Source organism: Staurois parvus, unplaced genomic scaffold (assembly GCF_062004578.1).
Source record: "Staurois parvus isolate SC_StPar_1 unplaced genomic scaffold, SC_StPar_1.0 ptg000692l, whole genome shotgun sequence".
NCBI lineage: Eukaryota > Metazoa > Chordata > Amphibia > Anura > Ranidae > Staurois > Staurois parvus.
This window is the reverse complement of record NW_028318488.1, coordinates 352,055-373,533: the sequence shown is the minus strand read 5'-3', so window position 1 is coordinate 373,533 and position 21,479 is coordinate 352,055. Positions and strand designations below refer to the sequence as shown.

The 21,479-nt window shown below is 40.6% G+C and overlaps 1 protein-coding gene across 1 annotated transcript in view; it reads right to left on the bottom strand.

The window, feature by feature from the left end:
• Positions 1-1,306: 1,306 nt before the first annotated feature.
• Positions 1,307-21,479, bottom strand: part of NCBP1 (nuclear cap binding protein subunit 1) — a 59,441-nt gene continuing 39,268 nt past the window's right edge. Inside the window, exons 14-23 of the mRNA XM_089652750.1 lie at positions 17,879-17,953; positions 14,731-14,834; positions 9,424-9,546; positions 9,152-9,254; positions 8,943-9,036; positions 4,750-4,853; positions 4,356-4,470; positions 3,005-3,127; positions 2,810-2,923; positions 1,307-2,725 (exon numbers count right to left, since the gene is read on the bottom strand). Of these exons, the coding sequence (XP_089508876.1) occupies positions 2,612-2,725; positions 2,810-2,923; positions 3,005-3,127; positions 4,356-4,470; positions 4,750-4,853; positions 8,943-9,036; positions 9,152-9,254; positions 9,424-9,546; positions 14,731-14,834; positions 17,879-17,953 (1,069 nt within the window). The 3' untranslated portion in view covers positions 1,307-2,611. The remainder of the gene's footprint in view (positions 2,726-2,809; positions 2,924-3,004; positions 3,128-4,355; positions 4,471-4,749; positions 4,854-8,942; positions 9,037-9,151; positions 9,255-9,423; positions 9,547-14,730; positions 14,835-17,878; positions 17,954-21,479) is intronic.

The following is a 21,479-nucleotide window of genomic DNA, read 5'->3' as shown; positions in this document are numbered from 1 at the left end:
GCAGTCTCTGGTCATCCCCTGCACTGTCTGCAGTCTCTGGTCATCCCCTGCACTGTCTGCAGTCTCTGGTCATCCCCTGCACTGTCTGCAGTCTCTGGTCATCCCCTGCACTGTCTGCAGTCTCTGGTCATCTGTACTGTGTCCCTGGTATTTTCCCTGTACTATGTCCGCAGTCTCTGGTCATCTCCTGTACTGTGTCCCCAGTCTCTGGTCATCTCCTGTACTGTGTCCCCAGTCTCTTAGTCATCTCCTGTACTGTGTCCGCAGTCTCTTAGTCATCTCCTGTACTGTGTCCGCAGTCTCTTAGTCATCTCCTGTACTGTGTCCGCAGTCTCTTAGTCATCTCCTGTACTGTGTCCGCAGTCTCTGGTCATCTCCTGTACTGTGTCCGCAGTCTCTGGTCATCTCCTGTACTATGTCCGCAGTCTCTGGTCATCTCCTGTACTATGTCCGCAGTCTCTGGTCATCTCCTGTACTGTGTCCGCAGTCTCTGGTCATCCCCTGTACTGTGTCCGCAGTCTCTGGTCATCCCCTGTACTGTGTCCGCAGTCTCTGGTCCATCTCCTGTACTGTGTCCGCAGTCTCTGGTCATCCCCTGTACTATGTCTGCAGTCCATTGGTTCAGAATATTTTTTTTTTGCCTCTAAAACCTTGGTGCGTCTTCTGGTCAGGTGCGTCTTATGGAGCGAAAAATACGGTAATTCTTTGCTATAAGCAATTTGTGTAAAAAAAAATAAAATAAATAAAATACTGATCACTTCCCCAAAGTAGTACAATGTTACTATGGTAACATTGTACTACTTTGGTCATAGTGAAATATGAAAAACAAATCTTAAAAAAAGAGAAAAAATTTTATAAAAAATTTAAAAATATAAAAAAAAATTATATATTTTTTTTCATACTGTCACCAGTCAGTGTCCCTGATCACCACCATGCCAGTTATATGATGACGCTGTACTGCACTGGTGAGAGTATGTAAAACAAAAAAAATTGTGAAAATATTTAATTTTTTCATTTTCCGAAAAATTATGACAAAAGAAACAAAAAACTTCAAAAAAGTCGCCATGCCTCTTATGAAGTACGACGGACTGTCTACTCTGCAAAAAGGGGTAATTTGGGGGATATCTGTACTGTTCTGACATTCGTGGACCTCAGGAAATTAGATTGGGTGTCAGTACTTCAGGATTGATCAATATTCAGATATATCCCAGTTTGTGAACTCTATAACTTTCCTACAAACTAAATAATACATCCTAATTTGGGTTATTTTCACCAAAACATGCAGCAGAATACATCTTGGCCTAAATTTATGAAGAACAATTATTTATTTGCAAACTTTTATAACAGAGAAAGAAAAACGCATTTTTGTTTTCAAAATTTTCGGTCTTTTTTTGTTAATTTAGCAAAAAATAAAAACCCCAGCAGTGATTAAATACTACCAAAAGAAAGCTCTAGTTGTGTGAAGAAAATGATAAAATTTTAATTTGGGTACAATGTTGTATGACCGCGCAATTGTCATTCAAAGTGTGAGAACACTGAAACCTGAAAAATGGCCTGGGCAGGAAGGGGGTAAATGTGCCCAGTATGGAAACGGTTAACACGTATTAAAGACGTGCCTCAAACTACAGATTTAAAATTGCATGACCTGCACAAGTGATATTCAAACTATTGCATTTCTTGTGCGTGTGTGTGCCGGGAACATGCAGTTGCTCATGCACTTTTGTAGAGCCACCAATACATTATTTATATTGCAATTGTATCCATGATACAGTGTAACTGAAAATAAGGCACACCTACTCCATGTTGAACATAAAATAAAATGTTGCGCATCATTTCCGTTAAGCTTCTTGGTAAACACTATATTTCATTATTAAAACAGAGAAACCAAGTTTGATCTTGGTTATAGTTATAGCTCCTCTATATTACAAGCAGTACCAAAACAGTACAAATTTGAAGAGAGCAAACAGACTATGAGATTCTATTTAGCTTCACCGAAAGACATCACCAACCTGAAATGGGCCATCACCGAAGAGGCAAAGGATAAGCTTTTCTATGACTTCCCACACAGATGCTTTGAATTGTTACAGATTCATTTTATATATGCAGACAATAACAAAAAGCACAATGATCATTTTTAAAAACAACTTTTTCTGTATTCAAATTGAGACAGTGTCAAAAATAAGACATCTCATGGGGAAAAAAAAAGCAAGCAAATGAAGTTTCACAACTCCAATATTTTTGTAGATAATAAAAAAAATTATAAGTTGTACAGCCCCTTTACAAAATTTGATTCCTATCTTCACATTGCAACAAGGAGGCATACCAATACATTAAAATATTCTATAATAGGACTACAAAGATAATGGGGAAATCCAAACCACATGAATGCTAAAGCTTCATGGAAAATCCAAAAGAAAAAAGGTATTATTTTGCTAGAAACTCATATTGTATTCCTGAACTGAAGTCAGATCATTTTAAATACTAGCAAAAAAGTCTCTTTAATCTACTAGAACCACATGTAAAATGTGTCAATAGTTTTGTTTAAAAACATTGTACTGTATCCAATTAGCCTTCAGCTCTGTAAGGTGCAGACAAGATCCCAGTGTTTGTATTAAGCCTGTAGTGCACAGAACTGCTGGAAGACTTTCAGGATATGATGGTCCAATTCTGCTGTGAACAACAAATTTTCCAGTGTCACCATGTACTGCTGGATTATCTGATGATGCTGAAAGAAACAAATATTATGGTTAGTGGCATGCTACAGCAGTTCATTCCCCAAAAAGACACCATTCAGGAAAGTATTACTGACTTGTAGGAAGATTTGCTGAAGCCTTTCTATACAGTTCTTGTACCATGGAGTGATCACATCAATGCCTCCAGTTTCACAGCGTACTAAGTGCTCTGTCAGAATCATGATAAAGCGCTGAAAGAGAACAACCATTTCTAAAGCTTCTAAACCACTAGTGAAAAAGGAGCAGTGGATACATTTAGTTGCGTTAATTACCTGGAAAATGACAAGGAAAAGATTCTTCTGTTCACTTTGAGCAGACTCCACTTTTTCTTGTAGGCGCTCTATTTGTTCCTCCAGGGGCCCATCCTCCCTTCCACTGTCGTCATCATTGTCTCTCTGAAAGCAATTACAAATATGTATGTCACCTGTCTGATGAAGCTGACCTGTGTCCCTGAACGTCTACGTGAGGTCTCAATTTTAGCTTTGTTTAAAAGTTTTTTTGTAAAAAAAGGTGCTTTTGTATAGAAAAAAAGAAACTTTATTTGCAGCTAATGAAGACTGATGATAGAACTATAATGTTACAATGAAAATCCTTTCCCAATAGAGCTGCTTTTTTATAGTCTGAGATTCACTGACGTCTTGGAAAAATAAATTTAAACATTTGTCAAACATGAACAATTTTGCAGTTAAACATCAACATCTGCATGCCTTTATGGCTTTAATTTTTATTCTTTCATTCAATTTGCAGCACCTAGCTCCCTTAAAACCCAAGTACCTAAAACAGTTTTTACCCTCCTTTTCTATAACCCTAAATCAGGGTCCTAGAATATGCAGTACACTGTATTCACTATGATGAGTTTTTCTTTCTGAGTCCACTTTAACATGAAAGGTTTACAACATCAAATTATATTATAAGGGGCCCCCAGTCTTCCCTCTGAAAGAAGTCTAATAAATCGGTATGTACTGGATTCTCATTGAAATACGGTTTCGCACAGTTGTTGGGGTTGGGTTCAGCCAGTGCTTCCTAAGGTACATCAGTAGCTCACTCATAGCCTGGAGTTCCTGATTTGGAGTTTGTACATTCAGATGGATTTTTAAATTAGCACAGCATAGCTCAGCCATTTGACATTCATGAGCCTCAGTGGGGCATGCAGGTAAAGTTATAAATTCATCCAATGCCAACACTACCCCTATTGTAAGGCCCATCAAGAAGTATAATGTTACTTCATCTGGTACTTTCAAAATCACCTGTATGTGCAAATATAATAAAAAATAGCAAAAAAAAAAAAAAAAAAAAATGCAGGGCTAACCTGACTACACACCTGAGGAAATGTGTCTATGGGCTTTTTTTCGCTTCAAAACAGGTGTTGCATTCCCAAAACATGTCTATGGGAATACAAAATCAGCTTGAAGAAAGTCAAATGCAGGTCAGGAGGAGGTCAGCTGCAGGTCAAAGGAATTCTGAATCTACTCAGAAGTATCTCAGACTGATTATTTTGAGACAAGACCTAACCATTTTGTTATTGGTAAGCAGCCTTCTAATATTAGCACCCAAATAGCATAACACCCTTCAGTTTAAGGCTAAAATCACAGAAATAGTACATTTGCTCTCTAGATTACATACACGTTTGTGTTGCTTGGCCAATCTTTGTTTTGTATCTTCTAACTCCTTCTGAATTCTCTGAACATGTTTGTTCATTTTCCTAATTGTAGAATGCAACGTTTCCCAAATGTACAATCTATAAAACAAAGTTCCAAAACACAAAATTTACATCCGCAATACAGTACAAGTTCAGTTGAATGTGGATAACTACTACTAGCTATGTCCAAAGTTCATAATCTATAGTATAAAAAACATACATGGAGATTTTTAAACGTTTCTAGGACTCATAGCCTCAAACCATGCATGAGATCATGTGAATTCTTGAAGTAGAAATGGCAGACAGTTAATCACTATGGTAGATATAGGTGTCAGATACTTTGATTACCAGCAAACACCAAAGAACAGAGAAAATTACCTTGTAAACTCATTGGATAACTCAGGTGAAAAAATCCAATTGGCTACAGCAGCACAGTCAACAATCTGGGTCCGTATAAGCTTATCTACAAGAACGGTAATCATCTGTAAAATACAAAAGTAGGTGAAGTTTTTTTCATGTATAAATGAGGACAAACTATTTTCACATGCATTATTTGTCACATCAAATCAGCAGACTAATATACCACGGAAAACAAAGAAAATTATTTAAATATTAGAGTCATATTTTCAATGGTAGATACAATAGTTTAACTACTTCCGAACTGCCTGCCCACAATGTACTGTGGATGAGCGGCCCATGCAGGCACAGCGACATACTGGTACGTTGCTGTCTGCTTCCTGGTTTACAGCGCCCCACCCCGACACTCACTGTGACTGTACAGTCACAGCGAGAGTCTGTCAGCAGGTCCCGCACATTGATTCATGGCTGGGACCTGCTCATTGCCTGTGTGCAATCACAGCCCACAGACTTGCGTTGACGATCAACACAGGGCTCTGTACAGAAGGAACAATCTGTATCTCAGGGGTGAGAAAAAGATCTTTTAGTAAAAGCAGCACATAATACACTCATTACACATTGTTAAGCACACATTTAACCCCTTCTCAGCTAGTGTCATTAGTACAGTGGCAGTATAAAATATGATTACTGATCACTGTATTAGTGTCACTGGTGACGTCAGTGTCAGTTCCCCACACCATCAGTTAGTCCACCGCACTATCGCAGTCAATATCAATAAACTGTTTTAAATCATCATACAAACACATATTTATTTTTGCTGTGTATCCCAAAGGCCGTGCTCTTTATTTTGAACATGTGACCAGCAGCAGAGGACTAGAAGCTCCTCCTGCTTATGCTTACCTGCAGACAAGCTGGGTCATGTGACAGCTGTATACTGATCAGGAAAAAAGGTACCTGGATTTTTTTTTTTTAATAGAAATAATTACAGTGCCATCATCCACATACAGAAAGATAAAGGATAATTAAGTTAAAGTGTGTTTAGTATCATTTTACCCACTTGATGGCCAGCGACCTACTGGTACGATGTTGGATGTCATGGGTAATATCTCAGTCATCACTGCAGCGATGACCGAGATATTTTTTTTTCTAGAGCTGGAGATGCTGAACAAAGTAAAGGTAATCCAAGCAGCTAAAGAGCTGCTGGATTACTTTTACAGGCAATGGAAGAGGGTGATTGGAGGCATCCTGTTTCTGAAATAGTGAGAGGAACGGATTTTGTCAAAGAAACAGCCTGCCATACCAACGCACTCATGGCACGCAGAGCCACAAACATGAACTGGGGCTAAAGCATATGTTTATGTCTCCCCAGAAATATTTACACAGAGAATTATAGAAATCTATTACTCTGATTCAATCCCATGCAGATCACTCGGGCAAATGCACTGACCGTGTAGAACGGCAGCTAGGTGATTTTACCACAGCTTATATAAAAGCTAGTGGAAGCTCATCAGAATCACTCATATGAGCTCCAAAGTATCACCAATAAACTGACGGAGCTGGAGGTTTACTCCTAGAGAAAAAAATATTAAAATTTAGGGGCATTCCTGAGTCCGTACAGGGGACTGACCCCACACCATATCTGCAACAGTTCTTTAAGACCCTAGTCCCAGAGCTGTCTCTTCATGACCCAATAATTGACCAGGATTTATAGACTCTTCAAACCAAATCACATCCCCGCCACTGCTCTATGCAATGTCTTAGCCTAAGTGCCAAAGAGCGCATCATGCTGGCAGATAAAAATGCAACTTCCTTCCCTGAGCCTTTTACTCAACTTGAAATCTTTGCAAATGGGGCTTTCCCACTAAAATCCTGGTCCAGTGCCTAGATAAAATCACTTCCATTCCGCATCCTGAGGGTTTGAAATGGCTTCACAACTGGGGCCTGGCCACTCTCCCATCTATTGAGCTGCACCACTGTAACCCACCTACATGTGCCCCTGTTACCTGGGAAACAGTCAATAATACTTGAATACATTTTGTTAGACAGGCTCCTTTCAAGCCTCCTGGTTTTTTTTGGCTGCACTCTAAATTGTATTCCCTCTGCAGGAAAAACACATTGCTGATATTTCTCTTCCCCTCAAAGAAAAAAAAAAAAAAAGTTGTGTGCTGATGTTTGTGATTATGTCCTTATTGTTTTTTCCTGTTATGTTTTTTCCTATGCCGTATATCTGATCTTCAAGATGGTAGATTTCTGAGCTTTAATTTGGAAACATAGATGTCTTATTGGGTGTTATTCCGTCTCGAAATCCATGTCTTGCATGAGCCTTTTAAGCATCCCCATCCCTACAAAAATGGCACTTAATATTACTGCCCTCAGTATCAAAAGGGCTTAACAGCCCATTCAAGGGGGTCATGCTGTGGAAAGAAGCGCTTTTCCAAAAAAAAAAAAATGATGTACTCCGCAAGAGGGTGTTGAAAAAGAACAGATATGGCAGACACCTTACCTTGATAGTACTAAATCAAGGACATCTGCTGCCCATCAGATCCCACGATCTTGAAAAAAACCTGTCCAGATTCCTGTTGAACACAGAAGCTAGTAGATACACAACCAAAGTCCCCTACACAGACAGACTATCCCCTCAAGTCCAGGTGTTGTCTGCTGAGAGTCTGCCTGCCAGTTTTCAACCCTGGAAATGTTTACTGTGGACCAAATGGAGCTCTTCCCAGGACAGGATAAACAACTGAAGCAACAACAGACTCGTTTTTCTTAACTCCAGATGTTCATTAGAAGTCTTGATTCTACCTGAGACCAACAACCCTGAACAGAGAGCCGAGAATTCCACCCCAATCCTGAAGACTGGCATCCGTCCTGACAATCTTCCATTTCAAAGGAATAAAATGTCCGAACTTACACGCAGCTCCTCAGGGAAGACAGACGCAGGAATTGACCTTGCCAAACCAAACTCTGCAGTTTTGTTTACTTCTACTGTGACAAGAAGGCCTTGGCCTGAAGGGTACCTAGAAGAAAAGCCCAAGGACTCCACGCAATGTCATGGAATCAGAGACAAATGCATGGTATTCAGCATTCATCCAAAATAGAATAAAGGACACATAAAAGAGTCCAAGGCCAGGAAGATCTGCTCGAACAGTAGATTTTTCAAGGCATCAAATGACTGGAATACCTATAAGACAAAGACCCAGAATCTGTGCAAGAACCTTTGTGAAACTTTCTCTGGGCTGAGGCAAGATCCAAAAGCATGCACACACAATAATATAAAAAAACAAAACAAAACAAAAAAAAAAAAACACAACTTACAGTGGCTTTGACTTATAGTAAAGTGAAGAAAATCGATGATCGAGAGCACAAATATTATAGCCTCAGGAAAACTGGCCTTCAGTTTTCTATGTGCCTACTGTCTATTTCGCCTGTAGGCAACAGTATACCCATAGGTTTCTTACCATCAAACTGTATCCCTCTATGGATTTATCAAGAAAAAATGGTTTTCATCTAAGTGTGCTACAGTGACATTTACTTTAACCTGTCATTATACAATGTAAAATAACATTCTATTTAAAGATAATGGTGTAAAGAAAAATCCTAATTTGCTTCCAACAATATAACAGCCTCTAGCTCAGTTTCGCTCAACCTTTTCACTGCAGAGGAACCCTTGACATAAATTTTCCGGTCTCAGGGAACCCCTGCTAAAAATGACTTTATTTACAATTCATGATATATTGATAGTCAGAGGTAAGAATGCTCCTTACACTCGTGGTCATTGGGAAGAATTACACCCTTACAGATAGCTAAAAAGATCAATGGTGTCAGTGGGAACTTACCTGAGAGGCAAAAATTGCTCATTGCTCAAGGAACCCCTGGCAACCTCTGGAGGAACCCTATGGTTCCAAGGAACCCTGGTTGAGAAACCCTGCTCTAGAGTATATATTAACTGTAATGGGGGACATACAAAATTTAGTCAACAAATACTTACACGACCCCAACCACCACATTTAGAAATCAATGGTATGTGATATTCCCTATCCAAAGGGGACAGGCACAAGTAAACAACAGGGATTGAACACCAGCACCCATTACTGAAATATCATTGCTGGGTGGATTTTTCTTTAAAAAAAAAAAAAAAAAAAAAGAAAAAAAACAAAACCACACACCAACTGGCAATTGTTTTTCTAGCCATCAAACAATCTCAAAATCTGTACCTGGGGATGGTTTTTCCAGACATCATAAACAACTCTCAGAATATGAATCTTCCCTTCTTCACTGTCAGTTAGTGCTTTTATTACGTCATGAAATCTTTAAAAAAGCAACAGCAATTATGTAAATAGTAAATATTCTAAACAAAAACACTAACAAAAAAAAGGCACACACTACAACCAGTTAAATTAATTCAGAGACAGGTTCTACTTACTTTGCAAGTGCGCTAAATGAATGACTGAAAGATTTACAAGCCAGGTTCAGCAGGCACTGCATAAAAACTTCTATTTTAAGTGGATTAAAGCTGATTCCTTCATCTACAAGCAATATGAAACAAAAAAACTAAATAAATTGGAAAATTATAGCAAAATCACGCAAAATAATGAATTAGTCTATATAACCTGCCTTACTGCTCAATTTATTCTGTTCAGTGTTCAATATGTCTTTTCCAAAAACGTGGTGCTGCAAAAAGCAGGACATACTTACCATCATCATCATCTTGATTTGGATTTGGTAAATCTTTTAAAATATTAAAAATATCATCATTCATGGCCTTATTTTTGATGGAAGTTGTTAAAGTCACAGCAACTGCATATCCAGGTAGAGCACCTGAAATGTAAACAAAACATAGTAATCATTCCCAACATGCATTAACAGATATGATAAATTGTACTGTCCTTTATTAAACGATAAGCAAGGGACTGTGTTTGCAAAGCCAAAAACAAGTTTATTACAATTAGATACCTCACTTAAAGCTGTAGTAAAATGTTTTACTTGCACCTACAGGTAAGCGTATAATAAGGATTATCTATAGGTACAGTGAACAGGAGTGATGCTATTGTGGCCCAGGCATTCAAATGGCCAGAGAGTACAGAACCAAAAGGACGAATGGGCAAAATGGAAGCACCTGCAACGGTGACAGTGAACCGCTGGAAGATTCTGTTTAACCACTAGCCTACAGGGCACTTATACCCCCTTCCTGCCCAGGCCAATTTTTAGCTTTCAGCGCTATCACACTTTGAACAACTGCACGGTCATGCAACACTGTACCCATATGAAATTTTTTATCTTTTTTTGTGACAGATCGAGCTTTATTTTGGTGGTATTTAATCGCCTCTGGGTTTATTTTTTCTTAAACCAAAAACTGAAAATTTTGAAAAAAAAAAAAAAAGTTTTTTTCATTTTTATGATAAAATTTTGTAAATAAGTGATTTTTTCCTTCACTGATGTATGCTAATGAGGCTGTAGTAATGGGCACTGATAGGCTGCACTGATGGACACTGAGGAGGAGGCACTGGTAGGTGGCACTGATGGGCATTGACAGGCATCACTGGTGGGCACGGATAGGCGGCACTGGCTGGCACTGTAGGGCGGCACTGACAGGCAGCTCAGATGGGCACTGAAATGTGGCACTGATGGGCACTGGCAGGTGGCATGGATGAGCACTGAGAGCTGGCACTGATGGACACTGGCAGGTGGCACTGCTGGGGCTACACTGATCATCAGTGCTCTGATAATCTGTGTACATGTCCCCTCCGAGGAATGCCGATTACCGGCTCTCCTCTCGAGCTGTCAGCGTGACAGCTCGTGAGGAAAGAAATGCCGATAACTGGCAATTCCCTGTTTACATGTTATCAGCTGTGATTGGACACATGATCACATGACCAAGTTGACATCTTCGGCTCTTTTCGTTGATCCGTGATCCGCCGTGTCTCTGTTTTTTTTAGCATAACCTCTTGTAATTCAATTCCTTTTTCACTATGCAATGGTGGATTTTGAAGGAGGGTGCCCCTTGTGAGGTATCGAGGAAGGATCAAACAGGTAATCCATTTATCTAATGGAAGTGGTATCTTTTAGGTATAATCAAATTTCTGACTATGCCCAGGCAATACGAGACGTCCTTTGGATGCTTAGAAGCAGGGCAAAAGGATGGCAGAACAAGGTCCTCATTGAGATGAAATGCTGAAACCACCTTTGGAGGAAAGTATGATCCAAGGCATGATACAATCTTGTTGTCGTGAAGAGGAATGGCTTTTTACAGAAAAAGGGCCACTAGTTCAGAGACACATCTTACAGACTACTTTGCTGACAACCTTGGGTTAAAAGGGTGATTTCTGCAAAGCAGAGACACCTAAATTAAGGTCGCAGGGAAGAACAAGGTGCTGCATAGGGGGCATAATATGTTAAACATCTTGAATAAAAGGTTTTTAAAAGGGAATGCAAAGCCAAAGGCCTTTGGAAAAGGATGGATAAGACCAAAGCTTGCCCTTTCAGGGTGCTACAAGCAAAATTCTGGTCAAGATCGGTTTATAGGAAGGCCAGAATGTGAGGCACAGTAGATTGAACTGACTGCAGTCACACCAACTGAAGAAAGACTTCCAAGTACCATAACAAATCTTTCTGGAAGTAGCTTTCATGGCTTTCAACAGGGTATGAATGATAGACTCAGGAACCCCTCTATCCTTTAAAACTTAGGTTTTAAAGGCCATGCCATTAAAGCCAGAGACTGAAGCACAGTGGAATAGGGGCCCTTAAAATAGCAGATCTGGCCTATAGGGAATAGGCCAGGGATCTTCTGTAAGGCTGGGTTCACACCTATGCAGTTTGCGTTTGATCCGTTTCTGCAGTGCGTTTTGACACATGCGTTTTCTATGCATTTTGATGCGCTTGTTTTTCCTTGTTACTAGGCAGATTTAAAACACATAAAAAACAAGGTAAAAAACACTCTACATGCTTTTCTGCAGCGTTATCACTGAAGTCTACAGGACCAAAAACACAACTTTTTTCATTTAAAAAAGTCCCTGACCCTTTCTAAAAACCGCATCGGGTGAAAACACAGAGATGTGAACGTATTCCATATGAAATCATGTTAAATGGACTGTAGTGCATTTCTGCAAAACGCTTAGGTGTGAACCTGGCCTAAGTCAAATTGTAGGACAGGACAGACTTTTCCATTGTTAGAGTAGAAGTGGTGATCCACTAGGACAAGAACTTTCTTATTTGGGAATATAGGAGAGCATGGGTAGATCCAGGAAAAGGGCCTGCTTTTTCCATGCTAACAGAGTGTTTAGTTGGAGAATTCTTGAATGGAATTGGGTGAAAAAGTAATCTCAAAGGAGCCAACCACTAGACCCTGAAATCTCATATTGAATCTCACTTAGATTTCTTTTGAATTTCAGTTGTTGAGCATGAACATTCTTCTCTGGAAGGACATCCTTTGCCTAGGATGTATCCAGGATAAGGCCCACGTATTCGAGGCACATTCTAGAGCAGATTTTTTTTGTTCATAAAGTGTTTCATCCAAAGGCCCGGAGCAGCTGAATGTTGTTGTGGACAATTTTCTGAGAGTTGCGAGAGATAAATCCTTCAGGAGAGTCATCTAGACAGCCTCCCATTTAAAGGCTGGTTGTACAAATATAATAACTACTCCCTGGGACAAGATGTGGGCATTTTGCAAATCTGACCGCCCCCAGGCAGTTTTTGGTTGATTTGAAAGAAGAAAGCAGGTTATGTGGAAGAGTTGTGAACTCCATCTTGTGCCCTTTTTGAAAACGATTGAACCCCCAGGTCTGGGACATATGTGACCCAGAGAGATGCAAACTGCACTAGACATCCCCCACACTTAGAAGTGAGGGAGTCCCTTTGGGGCAAGACTTCTTTCCAAAGGAAGGGTTGAACTCTGGTTCTGAAGGTTAAGCCTGGGGAAAGAATGGAGGTGCTCTGCATTTACAGGCGCTAAATAGCTCTCAAGGGAGGGGATAGTCAAGCAAAACTTTTCCACATGTGACCTTGACGAATTGGTCAAGTGCCTCACCAATTAAACATCTTACTTCAAAAGGCTTACATGTGAAGAGTCTTTTAAAAGGCAGCTTCTGCTGTCCAAGCTGAGAATTCTGTACATATGAATGGAGATTAAAGTCATTTTAGATGTTGTTTCATGTGTTCTAGGGCTTCTACACAGAAGAGCAAAGGGTAGCTGTTGCAATTGGACTGCAACTGCATGATTCTAGTCCAGTTAGCAGTGGTTTGACATAAAATAGCAGCAAGAGCTGGTTGCAGGGCTGAGCCTGCCAGTGGAGAAATTTGGTCTTGCTCAGAGTTAGGTTTTAGAAACTCCAACATTTATCATATACACAGAGCCCCCTTTCAAAGGGTTTGCTTCAGCTGTGTTCCAATGAGAAAATAGGAAGAGAACATTTTGTATTTCTAGGCACATAACTACCGCTGATCTTGCTAGGCATAGGCACGTAAAGCTCCCACTTTAAAGCAACACTGTGAAAGGTCAAGAAATCTTCTGAAGCTTCCTCCAATACTGCCTCTACATCCACTTAATTCCCCTTTGATTCAGCATCGTCTAAGACCAGCATAACATGGTTCAACTCTGTTTAGAGCTTAGAAACACCGCACATTTTCTCAACCAAAGACGGCTGAATTATGGACGTTATCTGTCCTAGGAATTGTGATTCGGATGCAGAGAATTCTGCTTTTGTCAAGTAGGTCGCTTGTTGAGTGTCAAGAGCTAGGTTCAGATGCTGAGATTGGTGTTAAAACTAGTTCCTTCTCCAATGCACGGAAACATCTTTACTCTGCAGTTGTGTTGTGTAGGCCTGCCGTAGGTGAAAGCAGCGTTAATGTGTGCAGCCAGTGATATGAAGTAACAACTGGTCCATCCACTTAAAACTGAGCTCTGACTGGTTGAATTTTACAAACCAAACCTAGCTCCGTTTTGCACAGTAACGGATACTGGGTGATCCTGCCGTACCCATCTACAATGCTCAGCTATATACAAGTCCAGGCTTTGCCCATCATGGTAGCCAAACCCCCGAAAAGGTTTCCAGGGACTCTGTCCCATAGCAATGGCCTACAGCTCTTAAATTGTATCGCACCCTGCAGTTAACTCAACGCCCTACACCAAGTGCCAAGGTAAACACCCCATACAGGATAACTTTAGAGATATTGGAATTTTCCTTACAATGAAGCCTTTTATATAATTGAATGTGTTTACTGGATAAAGCTATCAAAAAAACAGTGTTCAGATTTCTGATTCTGCAGAGTTTAAATATTGTAGCTTACAGAAGTCTGAGGAGACATACCCCTACAAACTACAGTGACTAAACTAGATGGATCAAAATTGGGCCTGTTCAGCAGGTATCAGCCGAATTTCGATCCATCTATGGGCAGGCTTATTGTAATGAAGTAAATTTTTTTGATCCACTTCAGTACAACCAGCCTGCCAGGTTTTTTTTTTTTTCAAGCGATCAGCTATAGCAGTCAGTAGTCATCACTGTATCCTGCTGGTGGGAAAGACTTCCTGTCGGCAGAATAGCACTGTGGGAGGGATTCCCCGATCAACACTGACTGCGTTTAAAGAAAAGAAAATTGCGTAATGTATGGCTAGCCTTACACAGGGATGAAACGTAAGCAGCATTAAAGTGAATCTGTTGCTTTTCTATGCATGCTAGCAGATCCTGGACTGCTAAGAAACAATTTAAATATTGTACCTAATTAATCTAAAATAACCCGTTATTTAAATTTACACGTGTTTCGTATTAAAAGGGAAATACATAATCAAGAAACATATACAACAGTTTACTACCAAGATACAGTTAACATTTTTTCACCAAATCTGTCAATGTCTGGATTCGTATTAGAACATAATACTAGGTTTCGTGTAAGCAAGGTTCTGAATATTTATATCTGGTAGCTAGAGCTCCTGGCAGAGTGACTTGAAAGTCAAAAACAGAAAACCATAAACCATTATCACGAAAGAATGCTTAGACTAGTAACACTTACTGCTACTCTCATCCCCATATTTATTAATGCACTTGGGCTCTGCTGGGTACAAGGCAGAAAATGACGAGGGTACGATATCCAATATCCGCTGATGGTAAGAAAGCCTAGGCAAACAAAAAACAAAGACATTGTAGTTCAAAAAAATAATTAAAAAGGAAATTACATAATTTTCTTTTAAACTATTTAAAGTCTACATTTAACCACACAAAAAAGGGGGCTATCGTGAATTAAATATTGTATATGGCATCTAGCAATGAAAACCATCCCAGAATGACCTTTTACTATAATAAAATATGCTGAAAAAAAACAGTCCGTGTCCCACTTTTGATTTTCCAGTGCTCAGGTATTGAGGTCATAAAGAGAATAGAAAAAGAAGAGACTGGACTTAAATTGTGGCAATGATCAAATAATCCAGATACGCAGACCTCACTTAGGAGATATAGGAATAATGCAATCTGCTCATTGCCACCAAAACATGAAACATCAGGTTTAAGTTGGACAGAACCATTGAGGTTTCATATATTTTATAAAACTTGGTCATGAAACTGGCATACAAAGCTGAGCAAGGCCATTAGAAGAAAAACATGTTTTTTTGTACTCACCAAAAAAAAAAAAAATCCTTTTTTCTGTAATCACTTAAGGACACAGTTGGATCTTTATCATGACCAACAATTTAGTATGCCATCTGCAGGAGTAGGACACCAGGTACAACAAAAAAAAAGCAAACAACCTAGGAACGGCCCATGCTGGTGGCCAAACCCTTTTTTGCAACACACCATTAAGTTAGTGGCCAGCAGTAAACGGGAACAACTGAGGCCAAAAATTACACAAAGAGGGCAGATGCTGTGTTCTTCAATGAAGGCAGAGAAAAGGATTTTATGGAGAGTACAAAAATCCCATTTTCTTTTTTGTTTATTGAAAAACACAGGTGGATAATTAGATTGTTACCAATCTGATGACTCCAAGCAGTGCCAAAATGCAAGAGGGCGGGCTCAGAGTATCTCAACCAAACATAGAAAAAAGCAGAACCACACCCCAGCAAAACTAAAAACCACTGCCTGCAAAACCTTGCGGCCAACAATAACATTCGCTGAAGCAGCAATGTCAACTTTGTAGAACTTGGCAAAAGAATGAACAGATATCCAAGCAGCTGCCTTGCAAACCTGAGAAACAGAGGCACAGTTGATGAAAGGCCCAAGGTCTGCTCAGAGGCCTGGAAGAAAGAACAGTAATGGGAGGTTCCTGACCTGAAATGGCATAAGCCTGATCTAAAATATGATGGATCCACCTGGAAATTTTGGACTTCGAAGCCCCTGCCCCTTCCTGAAAGCCTAGCCTATGACTATGAACAGGGAATCCATCTTTTGAACAGGGCGAGTAGAATCCAGGTAAGCCCCAACCACATCCAATAATTGAAGTGCCAACTTCCTTAGAATAGGAGGAATTGGGAAACACAAGGCAAGATGATGTCATTTAAAAAATGCCAAAACAACCGAGGACAAAGTACCACCTTGTTCCTGTGTAGCACCATAAATGGTTGCATACAAGAGAGCTTCCAGTTCTGACACCCTGTGCACCAAAGTGATTGCCACCAAGATGGCCATCTCTTGCGAGACAGTCAGTAGGGGAAGTTCCCAAATGTCCTCCAACAGAGGCTTTTGCAGAGCTGACAGCGAAATTCAGATCCAAAGGCTTTTGGCAAGGGTCCTGTTGATGGAACAACTTGTGTAATCCCCTCGATGAAAGTACAAACCAGGGAGAGCGAAGCCAAAAGGGCATTGGTGGAAAGTGGTAACCTGACTCTTCGCAGTGCTCTGGGCCATCAGTCAGCCCATACCCTGTTGAAGGCCAAAATACATGCAAAAGAAAAGCTGCAAATGTAAAAACCCAGCAATTCGCACCAAGGGAAATGAGCCATCAAGGTTTAAAGTTAAATGAAACAGGAGGTGGACTTCTGAGCCCTAAGCATAATGGAGATGATAGGAGAGGGGCCCTTCAGCACCTGGGTTAACCACCATACTGTTAAACCCAGCGACTGTAAAAGAGGGTAGTATATTGGGCCTTAGGAGAGAAAGTCCAGGCATAACAGAAAATGACATGGTACATCCATGACTAAGTGGACAAAGGTCCGAAAAATAAAAGCCCAGCTCAGCCAATTTGTGGCCACCAGAATTACTAGTATGCCCTCCAGCTATTTCCTGCACAACATCTGAGTAGTAGCTCCAGAGGAGGGAAGGCATAAAATCAGGGAGTAGCTGTCCCACCAGCACATCTGTCGCAATGGCCCAGGGATCCCTTGTGCTGACTACAAACCTGAGAACTTTGTGATCCACGTCTGGCGCACCACAGCAGTGACAAATCTAATTAAAGACATCCTAAAATCTAACTAAAGACAAAATAGAGAAATCATTCCCCTTAATCTAGACATTGAGGACTCAGATGGTCCACCTGCCAACTGTCCACTCCCAGGATATGAACAGCGGACAAGCCAAGGACATGAGGTACCACTCAATCTAGGATCCATGCCACTTCCAGTGCAGTTTCTAAGCTCTTCGTACTGCTTTAGTAATTTATGTAAGCCACAGCTCTGGCACTGTCTGACTGGGCCGGAATCAGGCAACCCTTGAAAAGGAGTGGTCTCCCCTCCTGGGTTTATTGACTCTGTACAGACAGCTGATCCAGTACTGCCCCTGGACTGAACAGGCTGAAATCTGTTGGAATGACCCTTGGACAAAGAAGGAAGAAGGATTAACCAGATAGCAGTAAGGGAGAATGAAACCACTAAGGCAAGGACACCCTGTCAGGAGGCAACTTGGCCAGAATCTCCCACTGTAGAGTGCTGGTATGATGTTACCCATAAGCAACTGCAAAGCAAAGAAAGCGACCACAAGGTGACAATCTGGAGCAACAGTACAGTCAACTATGTGAAGATAAAAGTTTCTGAAATTTCTCTGGCGGGATATCACCAGCAGGGGCCACCCCTATGTTGCATGTTATTTTTGTTGTACTTTGCATTCTATACCTGAGGGTGGTGTAGTAACCCACCGGTCGTGATCTAAAGCTCCAGCTATGTCTTTCAATTAACAGAAGAGAAATTGAGAAGCTGAACAGAAAATTGAGAAAATGCAACAGAGAAGCATGTACCTACCTCATGCACTTCTCTAAAACTTCACGAACAAACTGTGGTTTAGGTCTATCTAGATCTTGAGCAAGACAGTCAGACCTATAACATGGAGGCAAGAAGACAATTTGTTTCACATACACTGAAAAAAACAACTTGTCTGTGAAATACTATTTACTCCTGTAATCCTAAACCAGTATTAAATTCAAAACCAAAATTGTAACATATTTGTCAAACATTTCATGAAATGGCTGCATCAGTTTTCTTTTCTTAGGCATTTTATCCCCGTTTCACTTGGTGATCTGGCCAGTAACAAACTTTGTGCATTTGAGTGCCTATATTCAGATGAAGGAGTAACAGACACTCTAGGACAGCAGCATTGTCAGTCTGGAGAGAGGGACGTGTTAGATACACTAGCAGAATTACATACACTAAACAAATAAAGCCAAATTCCAGGTAACGCTCTTTAAGAAGTTACAGCAACAGTTTAGCTCTTTTCAGGAAAAAAGCTGATCGTTGTAAGCACCCCTGTCAGTGGTAAATGGTTTGTCTAACAGACTTGCCGGCAGGATCACCAGGTGAAAAAAGAAAAAGCTGAAAAAGAAAACAAATGCAACCATCACATCTAGGAATTGGTAAGTTGCAATATAATAAAATGTTTACATAAAATAAAACAAAACAATAAGCGCTATCACACTTGTGAATGAGCTAATAAAATAGAGCCGCTGCAATAACACTTAAAAGGTGATTCCACACTTAAAACATATATAAATAGTGTTGCGCTAACTCATATATACATAATAGTCCATAAAAAGTTCAAATGTGATCGTTCAATCAAAATATGAAATATAAATTAGAAAAAATATATATAAAAAAAGGCCTTGAATGGTGAAAAATCACTACAATGTGCTTCGGACAAATGAAGTCTTTTAAAAAAAAAAAAAAAAACAGTGCTCCACCTTGACTTAGTATTCCTCCACCTAAAACTATACAGATGGATGCTCACCTCATACTGTGGACCTATAAATTAATACAGGTGAACCAAGCATGGTAATTCCAAAAAGATGCTCTAGATGGTAGCAGAGAGCGGATGACATTCACCAGTTCAATGACAGTATATACAGGACTCTTCTCAGCTTAACTCTACATATAGAAAGAACAGAGGACATCTCCCAAAGTATAATACTGTTTCATTTCACATAAAATTGTTCCGGCAATGACGCCACTAAGCTCAGCCCACCATTTATTGACACGGAGTTCAATGCAACCCCACTATGTAGTTTGCATTCACCAGTGCAGGGATTTGAATGCAAGAACTCACGCTTACAAATTAGCAAACTTCGGATGCACGAATCGAATTTTCCCCGATTGGCCGATTTTCATCCCTTCTACAGCCGGCAAAAAGTGTCCCTGCAGAGAGCTCCGCTATTTCTGACAGTTCTCTGACAGTTCCTTCACATTTACAGCGGTTGAAACATTGTATCTATTTGTTTCCATTTAGGATACAGATGTTTTTAATCGGAAACAAATAGATACAATGTTTCAACCGCTGTAAATGTGAAGGAACTGTCAGAAATAGCGGTGCTCTCTGCAGATACACTTTTTGCTGTACTGGAATTCTAATTTTCATCCTACTTCTTCTTCTTCCTCCTCATCATCCTCATTCTCCTCTTCTTCATCCTCATTCTCCTCTTCTTCATCCTCTTCTTCTTCATCTTCATCCTCCTCCTCTTCATCCTCCTCTTCTTCTTCTTCATCCTCCTCTTCTTCTTCTTCATCCTCCTCTTCTTCTTCTTCATCCTCCTCTTCTTCTTCTTCATCCTCCTCTTCTTCTTCTTCATCCTCCTCTTCTTCTTCTTCATCCTCCTCTTCTTCTTCTTCATCCTCCTCTTCTTCTTCTTCATCCTCCTCTTCTTCTTCTTCATCCTCCTCTTCTTCTTCTTCATCCTCCTCTTCTTCTTCTTCATCCTCCTCTTCTTCTTCTTCATCCTCCTCTTCTTCTTCTTCATCCTCCTCTTCTTCTTCTTCATCCTCCTCTTCTTCTTCATCCTCCTCTTCTTCTTCATCCTCTTCTTTTGAAGCTGCTTCTGCTCCGCCACTCTGCCATTGGACTCTTGATAGTCGTCTCCCCACACTGCTGCTGGGGGGACTTTTTAACATAGGCCTCTGTATGGCCTTCAATTTAAGCTGCTTACGCTTCGCCACTCTGCCATGGGCCCCTGTACCGCCTCCTCATGCTGCTGCCAGGCCCGTAATCTGTCATGGGCCCCTGTACCGCCTCCTCATGCTGCTGCCAGGTCCAGAGTGTGTCATGGGTCCCTGTACGGCCTCCCATTGCTGCTGTCTCCATCGCCACACTCTGCCATGTGCCACTTTCAGGTCTCCTCACACTGCTGGTGGGTTCCATTTTGTCATAGGGTGCTGTATGGCCTCCCATTGCTGCTGCCTCCACCGCCACACTGTGGCTCCACACTCTGGTTTTGGCCCCGTGACTGCCCAAATGAGTGAAGTGTGCGGTGATTCTAAGATCGACGGCACTCATCTGCATGTCATACTGACTGACAGTATTATTTCTCTTCCCCAGCAGACTCCAAGGGCATTTAAATTAAAGGTACAGTGTTCTGCACTAATATAAAGGCTCTCTGAAGCCTAGAAACACCCTTTTTATAAGTTAAATTCGCAGCGAATAAATTCGCATCGAATCTAATTTATTCCGCAAATTCGGCGAATCAGCCGAATCGAATTTTTGAATAATTCGCTCATCTCTAGTCAGGTTCTACCTTTGCTGGGGGGTTTACTTGCTCCTTTCCCCTCAGGAATCACGTTTGGTCATGCTGGCAGGTCCCCTTATCGGACATGGGATACGGCTACATCTGATGACCGATCCAGGCATTGGCCCTTTAAGTGGCTCTCATGCTGCAGGCATCTTGCATCCTGTTTTTTGCTGAGCATGTTAATAGTTTTTGCTATTTGCCCACTCACCACAGTTGGACTGATTTTGGACATCCCAACAGTAGATTACTTCCTGTGTACTCACTGTAAAATGTTTTTTTTTTTTTTTAAAGTCTATTTGGCAACACAGGTCTCACAACTATTCTAGGTCTATGATCATGCCCTTGCAACACACCAAGGCATGCCAAGTAGAGGAAGGGTTATCCTGCATTGATCTGTTTTGATTTGTTTTCTAGTGTCCAATCTTCCTGTAGGTGGCAGTATAACCCAACAGTAGAAGACTGTGTCCCTCAATGGACTCCAAAAAAAGGATTTTATGGTGAGTACAAAAATACTATTGCAACTATAATTACTCTGCAATGGCAGCATACATTTAAAGGCCTAAAACAACTATGTTCTGGAACACTGTAACCTTAGTTCATTCATGACAGATTCACTTTAAAATAAACCTGTCAACCACTTTAAACTAAAGCGCAAAGTGTAAAACAACTCCCTTGAAGTGGGGCTGCATCCAAATTTTAAGGTTTAAATGCTCCTTCATGTCTAGGAAACTTGGAAAGCAGTTTTGCTTATCCAGCCTTTAGCTCCAGCAGACTTCTCTTTGATGCTAGATTAGTACTCTGACCTCATAAAAGCCCAAAGCTCTGCACTGAACTCAGGACACAGCGGAAGAGAC